Here is a 13,807-nt window from a genome sequence, read left to right as displayed (position 1 = left end):
CATGTGTGTCAATGTCATTTTGAGGAAAATTGTGAGTATTAGTCTTAAGTGCTCTTGTTATGAACAATGCTATGTATGTTTCATCATATTGTACAAGTGCCGACTCCCAAGATGTTTGGTTAACAGTAGATTGATTATACAATGGACCAGGAGTATCTTAATTAAAAGTTTCAACATGGCAAGACTTGAACAGTTGTAATTTGTTTTTACTAGGTTATCTGTGACTGATTCTGATGGAGCAAAAAACTCAACCATTGCCAACGTCACTGTCATCAAAGGTGAGTCTCATTTCTATACAGCGTTGTCTATTCTAGGTTCACATTTGTAATAGAATTACCCACTGCAGTACATTCTATTATACAAGTTTAATGGTTATTATTTTTTTTACCTCATAACCTGTAAAAAAAATGTAAATGGTAACATTACAGAAAGGATATTAAAGTTTGTGAAATTTCAACTGAGATACAGAAATCTTTCTTAGTGATAAAAGATTTCAGTGTAAAATGTACAGGTTCTGTAAGCCTTTTGCTGTAATATCTTTGTGGTAAACAATGATGTACATTTAATTTCACAGAAGAAGACTACCCTCCTAGAGCCAATGCTGGGTCTGATACCATCATCCGCCTCCCACAGAACACAGTGAAACTGTGTGGAAACATGAGTACTGACGATAAAGGCATCGTCTCCTACGAGTGGATCAAGTCAGCTGATGATAAACTCACCGCAGACATGTCTGTAAGTCAGGTTATAGTTCTAGACATCTCCTATAACATACTACACGTAGGACATCTTAGTGATTCTAGTGCTGTCTTGTGCTCAGTAACTTTACATACATGCCAGATTTCTTGGAGACATATCGGTGAGTTTTACATCCATTTTTAAGGAATTTTAAAAGTCACGTGACCATTACTCTAGTGCTCTAATGTATTGTCATTCAAAACACTGTGGAATTTGGTACTCTTGTAAACAACTGTGGGAAATTGTTTACATCAATCATCACAAAATGTGAGGTTATAAAGACTTCACTAACTTCATGTTCCGTACTTTGAGACTTTATTAAAAATGAAAATCTGTGAGATTTTACCTCATGCAGTGAGATCTGGCATGTATGATTTTAGTGATGTCGTTACCTTAGCTGTTGTGAAGCTCAAAACCAAATGAACAGATTACAAGTCTCGTGCACCTAATATGACTACTGTATACAGGGAAAGTTTTGCCACAGTTTAGCTTTTGCCTTTTTAACACTCAACAATGAGGTTGAATTTATTATAACAATGAATATTAGTATACAATATACCATATATTGTAATAACACATGAAAGGGAAAATCAACACGGGGTTAATATAGATTTAACCAGTAAAGGTAAAATATTTGACCGGGTAAACGTTTCCTCGCATACAGTACCTGTTGTGTGATGGTTTTTGATGAGAATTGTTTCTGGTTTGAGTAGCTGTTGTTTGATGTAACTGTCTCACCTCGAACTGATTTTGTCTCCTTTATGAATAACTTATTTGACCTTGTTTATCTCCAGGGTGTGAGATCCACCTGTCTTACACTGTCAAATCTACAGGAGGGGGATTATGCCTTCACTCTAAAGGTCACAGACACAGCTCAGCAAACCTCCTCGGCAGAAGTCCATGTTTTTGTTAAAGCTGGTGAGTGCAGGCCCTGTCACTGCCTATATTATATATATAGTTACTGTGTATAAGTTGCAGGAACACTTTATCTCCATTTTTATCTACTGTGATAAGAGAAAATGCTGAATTTAAAACTTTGTGCCAAACTTTTTCTTTATTGAAGTTCAACCTATTTATGACATGTCATCCTCACAGGCCTGTCAGGGTGACAACTGAGATATATTGCTTTAGTAATAGAGATTTTTCTAGTGGCATTTCAAAGGACTTAACGTCTTTAAAGGAGTAATTTTGATTGAAAGGTGCAAGATTATTTTCAAATATTTCCATTTCTGTACAGTTTTAATCATTATCTGATTAACAAGATTACTGAATGTACATAATAGTCAATAACACAGTTACATGTATGTAGGTATGAGTGTTAGCCAGAGAAAGTATATCCACACTTTTCCTGATGTCAGGTTTATAGAATCTTTCCCCCAGTTTAGAGTGAGATAGAGGGATCTCAAGTTGAGAGGGGAGATCCTTAGTTGCCAAACACCAGGCTTGCTGAGTGTTTGTCAACCTGAGAGTCTTTCCCCGAGTGTTGAGATTCTCCTATCTAGACCCGAGGGGATGAATGATTCTTCTCTTACCCTGTTGATCCTGTCATGTAAATAATACAATACAGATATTAAGGGCTGCATTCATTTCAGCGCTTAACCCATTCACCACTGTAACCATAATGGACTCATCCAGATCAATGCATGGTAGAGTCTACTAAAGTTACGTAGGGGTGAAAGGGTTAATACAGACCCTCATGTCCATGCTTGATTTGTCTCTGCTAAGAAGAAACAGAACTTCCAGTTCTTTGGTAATATTTAGATTTATATTGAAACAAGCATTCACTTTCTTTGATTACAGAGGTGAACAAGCCGCCAGTGGCTGTGACAGGGTTCCGTAAGACAGTCAACCTCCCTCTGGAATATATCGTCCTGGACGGCAGTAAGAGCTCCGATGACAAGGCTATTACAAATTACCAGTGGATGATGATCAAGTAAGTTTTAATTCTGGAACATAATCTTACTCCACTTAACTTTGTAGGACAGTTTGGTTTGTTCTGTGTTGTACATCCTATTAACAGCTATGGTCATTTAAGGACATGCAAGGTTTTGGTGATGGAGGCCAGTACCTGGCGACTGCCCCACGTAGGTCTCGAACCTGCGACCGTGTGGTGAAGGACTAGTGGTAGCAGAATGTCAGACGCCTTAACCACTCGGCCACCGCGACCCAGTGGTGGAGGGCTAGTGGTAGCAGAATGTCAGACGCCTTAACCACTCGGCCACCGCGACCCAGTGGTGGAGGGCTAGTGGTAGTAGAATGTCAGATGCCTTAACCACTCGACCATCGCGGCCCAGTGGTGGAGGGCTAGTGGTAGTAGAATGTCAGACGCCTTAACCACTCGGCCACCGCGACCCAGGGGTGGAGGGCTAGTGGTAGTAGAATGTTAGACGCCTTAACCACTCGGCCACCGCGACCCAGTGGTGGAGGGCTAGGGGTAGTAGAATGTCAGACGCCTTAACCACTCGGCCACCGCGGCCCCAGTAGGACTGACTATTTCACTAGGATGTGAACAAATTAAGGTTTATCATGTGTCTTGAGCACAAATGAATTTTAGAGTTGTTTTAACTAACTTTTTTTTTCTACAGTGGGCCTCCCGATGTGACATTGGAGGATTCCACTAAAGCCATCGCCAAGGTGACAGGGAACATTGCTACTGGTCAGTACCATTTCACCCTCACTGTCGCCGACAAGGAGGAGCTCCACTCAACAGCTCAACTCTTCATCATTGTTGAAGAAAGTAAGTAATTAAATGATTCAAAACAATGTTGTAGATCAACTACTGGTCATTGTTAAAGGTTGAAGAGATATAGTTCTAAGCAACACAATACAGTTGTTCTATTTTTGGTAGAGCAAATTTCCAACGAGTTAGTTTCCTAAAACAGAATTTGTTAGATAAGTACACCTGTAGAATATAAGCATAGCATAAGAGGTCAGATTGATTTACTAATTATTGAATGCTAAATGATAATTTTAAAGCTACAATTATAATTATTAACTTAATTACATTGCTCAAGTTTCACAAAATATTACCAAAGTGATGAATTTTATGACAGTTGGGCCAGGGAGATGTAATTCAACACTTTTTGTATTGATCAGGATAAAGATCTGGCATTTATTATGTCAAAAATGAGTATTAGACCTAATGATGAAGTGTTTGCTACAGATATAAATGAAGCACCTGTTGCTAAGGCTGGGAAGGATCAGGTTGTTACTCTCCCCCACAGCCTCGTCGAAATAGACGGGTCCCGGTCACAGGATGACAAGTCCATCAAGGACTACACGTGGACCCGCAACTCCAAGAGCCTGGCTGCAGGAGTGAGTAGTTGGAGAAGATTTATGATAAAGTTAATTAAGTTTTTTGTATATCTAGAGGCAGGTATAGCTCTATAGAGAAACAGTTAATATATAAAGATATTTATTGACAGACAGTTGATGTATTCAAATCTCTTAAGACACAATGTTGATATACACAGGTTTTATAATAATGTACAATAACATACAACATTTGATAAAGCACTCAATCTAGCTAACATAAGCCACTCTAAAGCGCTTTGCAGTACATATATATACAATTAATACATTTAGCATATATGCATTAACCAATTCAATTTTTAGGAATTCGCAGGAGCTGCCTTATAAGGCGCTTACTACTAGTCCTTTGCCACCTGGTTATTATCTCCCTATGTGTGTATGCCTGCGTGTGTGCTGGAGATGTATTGTGTTCTGTTTGTTGTGGGACAGTGCTTCCAACAGTATCATTTATAGTGCCACCTCACTTGAATACTACAGCAAAGATACTGCAACATTCACCCCTGACCATTTTATACTCTTCCTGGGTTGTTGGAGTTGTATTGGCAGGAGAAAAACACTTTTTCTAATATTCCATGCGTGCGACGACTTCGGGGATCGAACCCTGGCCGCCTGCGTGGAAGGCCGGAGTGTTAACCACTCAACCAATCCGTCCATAACAGATAGACATACAGACAAATAGTTCATATCTATAGATCTCTATAGAGAGATAGTTGATATATACAGGATTAATACACAGATAGTTGATATATACAGGGTTAATACACAGATAGTCAATATATACAGGGTTAATACATAGATAGTCGATATATACAGGGTTAATACACAGATAGTCAATATATACAGGGTTAATACATAGATAGTTGATATATACAGGGTTAATACATAGATAGTCAATATATACAGGGTTAATACACAGATAGTTGATATATACAGGGTTAATACACAGATAGTCGATATATACAGGGTTAATACACAGATAGTTGATATATACAGGGTTAATACACAGATAGTTGATATATACAGGGTTAATACACAGATAGTTGATATATACAGGGTTAATACACAGATAGTTGATATATACAGGGTTAATACACAGATAGTTGATATATACAGGGTTAATACACAGATAGTTGATATATACAGGGTTAATACACAGATAGTTGATATATACAGGGTTAATACACAGATAGTTGATATATACAGGGTTAATACACAGATAGTTGATATATACAGGGTTAATACACAGATAGTTGATATATACAGGGTTAATACACAGATAGTTGATATATACAGGGTTAATACACAGATAGTTGATATATACAGGGTTAATACACAGATAGTTGATATATACAGGGTTAATACACAGATAGTTGATATATACAGGGTTAATACACAGATAGTTGATATATACAGGGTTAATACACAGATAGTTGATATATACAGGGTTAATACACAGATAGTTGATATATACAGGGTTAATACACAGATAGTTGATATATACAGGGTTAATACACAGATAGTTGATATATACAGGGTTAATACACAGATAGTTGATATATACAGGGTTAATACACAGATAGTTGATATATACAGGGTTAATACACAGATAGTTGATATATACAGGGTTAATACACAGATAGTTGATATATACAGGGTTAATACACAGATAGTTGATATATACAGGGTTAATACACAGATAGTTGATATATACAGGGTTAATACACAGATAGTTGATATATACAGGGTTAATACACAGATAGTTGATATATACAGGGTTAATACACAGATAGTTGATATATACAGGGTTAATACACAGATAGTTGATATATACAGGGTTAATACACAGATAGTTGATATATACAGGGTTAATACACAGATAGTTGATATATACAGGGTTAATACACAGATAGTTGATATATACAGGGTTAATACACAGATAGTTGATATATACAGGGTTAATACACAGATAGTTGATATATACAGGGTTAATACACAGATAGTTGATATATACAGGGTTAATACACAGATAGTTGATATATACAGGGTTAATACACAGATAGTTGATATATACAGGGTTAATACACAGATAGTTGATATATACAGGGTTAATACACAGATAGTTGATATATACAGGGTTAATACACAGATAGTTGATATATACAGGGTTAATACACAGATAGTTGATATATACAGGGTTAATACACAGATAGTTGATATATACAGGGTTAATACACAGATAGTTGATATATACAGGGTTAATACACAGATAGTTGATATATACAGGGTTAATACACAGATAGTTGATATATACAGGGTTAATACACAGATAGTTGATATATACAGGGTTAATACACAGATAGTTGATATATACAGGGTTAATACACAGATAGTTGATATATACAGGGTTAATACACAGATAGTTGATATATACAGGGTTAATACACAGATAGTTGATATATACAGGGTTAATACACAGATAGTTGATATATACAGGGTTAATACACAGATAGTTGATATATACAGGGTTAATACACAGATAGTTGATATATACAGGGTTAATACACAGATAGTTGATATATACAGGGTTAATACACAGATAGTTGATATATACAGGGTTAATACACAGATAGTTGATATATACAGGGTTAATACACAGATAGTTGATATATACAGGGTTAATACACAGATAGTTGATATATACAGGGTTAATACACAGATAGTTGATATATACAGGGTTAATACACAGATAGTTGATATATACAGGGTTAATACACAGATAGTTGATATATACAGGGTTAATACACAGATAGTTGATGTATACAGGATTAATACATAGATAGTTGATATATACAGGGTTAATACACAGATAGTTGATATGTACATGGTTAATACACTGATAGTTGATATGTACAGGGTTAATACACAGAAAGGGGATATATACAGGGTTAATACACAGATAGTTGATATATACAGGGTAAATACACAGATAGTTGATATATACATGGTTAATACATAGATAGTCGATATAAACAGGGTTAATACATAGATAGTTGATATATACAGGGTTAATACACTGATAGTTGATATATACAGGATTAATACACAGTTAGTTGATATATACATGATTAATACACAGTTAGTTGATATATACAGGGTTAATACACTGATAGTTGATATATACAGGGTTAATACACTGATAGTTGATATGTACATGGTTAATACACAGATAGTCGATATATACAGGGTTAATACATAGATAGTTGATATATACAGGGTTAATACAGAGATAGTTGATATATACAGGATTAATACATAGATAGTTGACAGATAGTTGATATATACAAGGTTAATACATAGATAGTCGCTATCTACAGGGTTAATACACAGATAGTTGATATATACAGGGTTGATACAGAGATAGTGGATATATACAGGGTTAATACATAGATAGTTGATATATACAGGGTTAATACACAGATAGTCAATATATACAGGGTTAATACATAGATAGTCGATATAAACAGGGTTAATACACAGATAGTTGATATATACAGGATTAATACATAGATAGTTGACAGATAGTTGATATATACAAGGTTAATACATAGATAGTCGCTATCTACAGGGCTAATACACAGATAGTTGATATATACAGGGTTGATACACAGATAGTTGATATATACAGGGTTAATAAACAGATAGTTGATATATACAGGGTTAATACACATATAGTTGATATATACAGGGTTAATACACAGATAGTTAATATATACAGGGTTAATACACAGATAGTCAATATATACAGGGTTAATACATAGATAGTCGATATAAACAGGGTTAATACACAGATAGTTGATATATACAGGATTAATACATAGATAGTTGACAGATAGTTGATATATACAAGGTTAATACATAGATAGTCGCTATCTACAGGGTTAATACACAGATAGTTGATATATACAGGATTAATACATAGATAGTTGACAGATAGTTGATATATACAAGGTTAATACATAGATAGTCGCTATCTACAGGGCTAATACACAGATAGTTGATATATACAGGGTTGATACACAGATAGTTGATATATACAGGGTTAATACTCAGATAGTTGATATATACAGGGTTAATACACAGTTAGTTGATATATACAGGGTTAATACACAGATAGTTGAAATATACAGGGTTAATACACAGATAGTCGATATATGCAGGGTTAATACATAGACAGTTGATATATACAGGGTTAATACACAGATAGTTGAAATATCCAGGGTTAATACACAGATAGTCGATATATACAGGTTTAATACATAGATAGTCGATATATACAGGGTTAATACACAGATAGTTAATATATACATGGTTAATACACAGATAGTTGATATATACAGAATTAATACATAGATAGTTGAAATATACAGGGTTAATACACAGATAGTCGATATATGCAGGGTTAATACATAGACAGTTGATATATACAGGGTTAATACACAGATAGTGGATATATACAGGGTTTATACATAGATAGTTGATATATACAGGGTTAATACTCAGATAGTTGATATATACAGGGTTAATACACAGATTGCCAATATATACAGGGTTAATCCATAGATAGTCAATATATACAGGGTTAATACATAGATAGTCGATATATACAGGGTTAATACACAGATAGTCGATATAGACAGGGTTAATACATAGATAGTTGATATATACATGGTTAATACACAGATAGTTGATATGTACATGGTTAATACACAGATAGTCGATATATACAGGGTTAATACATAGATAGTCGATATAAACAGGGTTAATACACAGATAGTTGATATATACAGGTCTTAATGACTATTTGACTATTAAAGGATGTGTTAAATGGATCAGATCACCAGGCTGTGCTCCAGCTGACAAACCTATACAGGGTTAATACACAGATAGTTGATATATGCAGGGTTAATACACAGTTAGTTGATATATACAGGGTTAATACACAGATAGGGGATATATACATGGTTAATACACAGATAGTTGATATGTACATGGTTAATACACAGATAGTCGATATATACAGGGTTAATACATAGACAGTTGATATATACAGGGTTAATACACAGATAGTGGATATATACAGGGTTTATACATAGATAGTTGATATATACAGGGTTAATAGACAGATAGTTGATATATACAGGGTTAATACACAGTTAGTTGATATATACAGGGTTAATACACAGATAGTGGATATATACAGGGTTAATACATAGATAGTTAATATATACAGGGTTAATACACAGATAGTCAATATATACAGGGTTAATACATAGATAGTTGATATATAGAGGGTTAATACACAGATAGTTGATATATACAGGATTAATACATAGATAGTTGATATATACAGGGTTAATACACAGATAGTTGATATATACAGGTCTTAATGACTATTTGACTATTACAGGATGTGTTAAATGGATCAGATCACCAGGCTGTGCTCCAGCTGACAAACCTTGTGGCGGGACGTTACATCTTTACACTAAAGGTGACTGATGAAGAAGGCCTGGAGAGCTCAGACTCCGCATCCCTTGTGGTCAAAGATGGTAAGTTTGGGTCAAAGGTAGTTAGTGGAAGGAGTTGGACGTTATCAGACTGGACAGTTGGGCGGTGAATATTGCTAACTTGGGTGATATTTTTCTCTTGTAACAAAATTGGAGGAGATTTGGGGTTCTGTCTGTGCATGTGTGTGGGAACAATTTTGTCATTGCTTTAGTTCCTTCATTTCTCGATGATTTTTACAAGTGGTAGTAAGGACAATACATCAAATGAGTTCACCTTTCAGGGAGGTGTGCCCACACTCAAGGTCACTTATTTATACACATTGTCATCACTAGTGATTTCATTTCTCAATATATTTTGATTATTCTAGGAGTTAGATACAATGATATCACAAACTTATATCAAAATCCAATGAGACCTGGATACGCTATTATAACAGGGTATGAGAAATCTGCAAATAAAACAGGGTGCAAGTTTGTATTTTTCCACATCAGTGTAAATCTTTGGAGCAAATGCTGACTTACTCTTCTCTGACTCCTGTGAATATTTTATTTACATTGATAATATATGCGTATTTACTCTGTGATTTTCAGATCCACATGCTTATGATCTCATGGAACTCCTCATCGATGCAGAAATTAAGCAGTTTACTGAGGAAGACAAGGTAAGTCGTACATCATTATCAGAAACGGAAATGGCCAGAGAAACGATCTTTGTGATCTGTTGGTGATAAGGATGTACTGTGATTAATATGTTGTACAAGAACAGATTAGGTCAACCTTATAGATCCTACAGCTGTTAAATATGATGTTAGATCAGTTATATTAATGTTAGAAGTATAAGAATCTTCACTGAATTCTTTTTACAACAGTAGAGTGTTGTATTATGAGGAGTTCTTTTCACACAACCAATATGTGTTTCTATGTGACGTTTCGATGACTAGTACGATATGTACACTGTCACCTTCATCAGACAAATGACCAGTGAAGAATATGTACAAAGAGGTGAAAAATGTGTTTAGCTGTCCATAAAATTGATGTCGATTTCGGCTACGCTGGAAACGTGTGTACAATAGTTGTTATATATGTACCGAAATGACTCAATTCAGCTACGCTTTGTTAACACTCGGTCATAGATGGTGCGAGAGTCTTTGAGCCCCCTCGTCTTGATTTTGAACTGGCCCACTGCGGCTGATGAAGGTGACATATTGTACTAGTCATCAAAATGTCTTATAGAAAATTGTACTGGTTGTGTAAAAAGAACTTCTCATAATCCATACTTACCAACATGAAGAAAATGTTTAGAAATATGTGAAGTGTTGTATGTATGGGTTTGAAGGTTAAAGTATCTTACTTTGGTATATCCAAGTACTCTTATACAATAAGGACCATTTATCAACACACTGTCATAATTTTTGTTCATCAATTACATCAGATTCTGCTTTCTCTTGACAAGTGTAGGCAACATATCTACTTCCAGGGAAATATTATCTTATATCAATAACTGAGAAAAAGTGTAGACTTACCAGTTTTAATAAAAGCCTGGTTGTAAGTTTTCTGACGGTCCTTGTCCATACACTGTAAATTGAATGCATGTTGTTACAGGCAAATCTACAACATGAGTTGACCTTGTTGCTGCCAAAGTCCACAAAAGGGGACACCATGGTACAGATAGTGGACCTGGGGATAGACAGAAGTCTAGGCGCGTGAGTATACACACTGCTTTAGGGGGAGGGGAGGGGATAGAAGTCAGGGCGCGTGAGAATACACACAACTTGAGGGGGAGGGGGAGGTGATAGCAGTAAGGGCGCGTGAGTATACACACGGCTTTAGGGGGAGGGGGAGGTGATTCAAGTCAGGGCACGTGAGTATAAACACTGCCTTAGGGGGAGGGGGAGGAGATACAAGTCAGGGCACGTGAGTATAAACACTGCCTTAGGGGGAGGGGGAGGTGACCTTGTTGCTGCCAAAGTCCACAAAAGGGGACACCATGGTATAGATAGTGGACCTGGGGATAGACAGAATTCTAGGCACGTGAGTATACACACTGCCTTAAGGGGAGGGGAGGTGATACAAGTCAGGGTGCGTGGTACAGATAGTGGACCTGGGGATAGACAGAATTCTAGGCACGTGAGTATACACACTGCCTTAGGGGGAGGGGGAGGTGATAGAAATCAGGGTGCGTGAGTATACATACTACTTTAGGGGAAGGGGCAGGTGATAGAAGAGTCTGGGTGTGGTAGTATACACACTGCTTTAGGGGGAAGGGAGGTGATACAAGTCAGGATGCGTGAGTATACACACTACTTAATGGGGAGGTGATATAATTCAGGGCGCGTGAGTATACACACGGCTTTAGGGGGAGGGGGAGGTAACAGAAGTCTAGGCGCGTGAGTATACCACTGCTTCAGGGGGAGGGGAGGTGATAGAAGTCAGGCCGCGTGAGTATACACACTGCTTTGGGGGGAGGGGAGGGGGAGGTGATAGAAATCAGGGTGCGTGAGTATACATACTACTTTAGGGGAAGGGGCAGGTGATAGAAGAAGTCAGGGCGTGTGAGTATACACACTACTTTAGTGGGAGGTGATAGAAGTCAGGGCGGGTGAGTATACACACTACTTTAGTGGGAGGTGATAGAAGTCAGGGCGGGTGAGTATACACACTACTTTAGTGGGAGGTGATAGAAGTCAGGGTGCGTGAGTATTCACACTGCTTTAGGGGGGGGGGGGGTTGGTAGAAGTCAGGGCGCGGGAGTATACACACTACTTCAGAGGGAGGGGGAGGTGATAGAAGTCGGGGGCGTGAGTATACACACTACTTAATGGGGAGGGGATAGAAGTCAGGGCGCTTGAGTATACACACTACTTTAGTGGGAGGTGATAGAAGTCAGGGTGCGTGAGTATTCACACTGCTTTAGGGGGAGGGGGGGGTGATAGAAGTCAGGGCGCGGGAGTATACACACTGCTTTAGGGAGGGGGAGGTGACAGAAGTCTGGGCGCGTGAGTATACACACTGGTTTAGGGGGAGGGGGAGGTGATTCAAGTCAGGGCACGTGAGTATAAACACTGCCTTAGGGGGAGGGGGAGGAGATAGAAATCAGGGTGCGTGAGTATACATACTACTTTAGGGGAAGGGGCAGGTGATAACTTAATGGGGAGGTGATAGAAGTCAGGGCGCTTGAGTATACACACTACTTTAGTGGGAGGTGATAGAAGTCAGGGTGCGTGAGTATTCACACTGCTTTAGGGGGAGGGGGGGGTGATAGAAGTTAGGGCGCTTGAGTATACACACTACTTTAGTGGGAGGTGATAGAAGTCAGGGCACGTGAGTATAAACACTGCCTTAGGGGGAGGGGGAGGAGATAGAAGATAGGGCGCTTGAGTATACACACTACTTTAGTGGGAGGTGATAGAAGTCAGGGTGCGTGAGTATTCACACTGCTTTAGGGGAAGGGGGGGGTGATAGAAGTCAGGGCGCGCGAGTTTACACACAACTTAAGAGGGAGGGCGAGTTGATAGAAGTCAGGACGCGTGAGTATACACGCTGCTTTAGGGGGAGGGGGAGGTGATAGAAGTCAGGGCGCGCGAGTATACACACAACTTAAGAGGGAGGGTGAGTTGATAGAAGTCAGGACGCGTGAGTATTCACACTGCTTTAGGGGGAGGGGGAGGTGACAGAAGTCTAGGCGCGTGAGTATACCACTGCTTTAGGGGGAGGGGAGGTGATAGAAGTCAGGGTGCGTGAGTATACACACTGCTTTAGGGGGAGGGGAAATGATAGAAGTCAGGGTGCGTGAGTATACACACTACTTTAGGGGGAGGGGCAGGTGATAGAAGAAGTCAGGGCGTGTGAGTATACACACTGCTTTAGGGGGAGGGGGAAGTGATACAAGTCAGGCACATCAGTATACACACAACTTAAGGGGGAGGGGGAGGTGATAGAAGTCAGGGTGCGTGAGTATACATACTACTTTAGGGGGAGGGGCAGGTGATAGAAGAAGTCAGGGCGTGTGAGTATAAAAACTGCTTTAGGGGGAGGGGGAAGTGATACAAGTCAGGCACATCAGTATACACACAACTTAAGGGGGAGGGGGAGGTGATAGAAGTCAGGGTGCGTGAGTATACATACTACTTTAGGGGGAGGGGCAGGTGATAGAAGAAGTCAGGGCGTGTGAGTATAAAAACTGCTTTAGGGGG

At 38.2% G+C, this 13,807-nt stretch overlaps 1 protein-coding gene across 2 annotated transcripts in view; it reads left to right on the top strand.

The window, feature by feature from the left end:
- Nucleotides 1–13,807, top strand: part of LOC110459692 (dyslexia-associated protein KIAA0319-like protein) — a 50,618-nt gene that overhangs the window by 23,262 nt on the left and 13,549 nt on the right. For both annotated transcript variants that reach the window (XM_021512063.1, XM_021512062.1), the window contains exons 15-23: nt 214–278; nt 575–735; nt 1,533–1,656; nt 2,539–2,671; nt 3,324–3,475; nt 3,902–4,053; nt 9,518–9,656; nt 10,206–10,276; nt 11,217–11,317. In XM_021512063.1, coding sequence (XP_021367738.1) covers nt 214–278; nt 575–735; nt 1,533–1,656; nt 2,539–2,671; nt 3,324–3,475; nt 3,902–4,053; nt 9,518–9,656; nt 10,206–10,276; nt 11,217–11,317 — 1,098 coding nt within the window. The remainder of the gene's footprint in view (nt 1–213; nt 279–574; nt 736–1,532; nt 1,657–2,538; nt 2,672–3,323; nt 3,476–3,901; nt 4,054–9,517; nt 9,657–10,205; nt 10,277–11,216; nt 11,318–13,807) is intronic.

The sequence above is a fragment of the Mizuhopecten yessoensis genome, unplaced genomic scaffold (assembly GCF_002113885.1).
Source record: "Mizuhopecten yessoensis strain PY_sf001 unplaced genomic scaffold, ASM211388v2 scaffold10185, whole genome shotgun sequence".
Lineage (NCBI taxonomy): Eukaryota > Metazoa > Mollusca > Bivalvia > Pectinida > Pectinidae > Mizuhopecten > Mizuhopecten yessoensis.
Note: the sequence above shows the minus strand (reverse complement) of the source record. Positions and strands in the feature narration are given on the sequence as shown.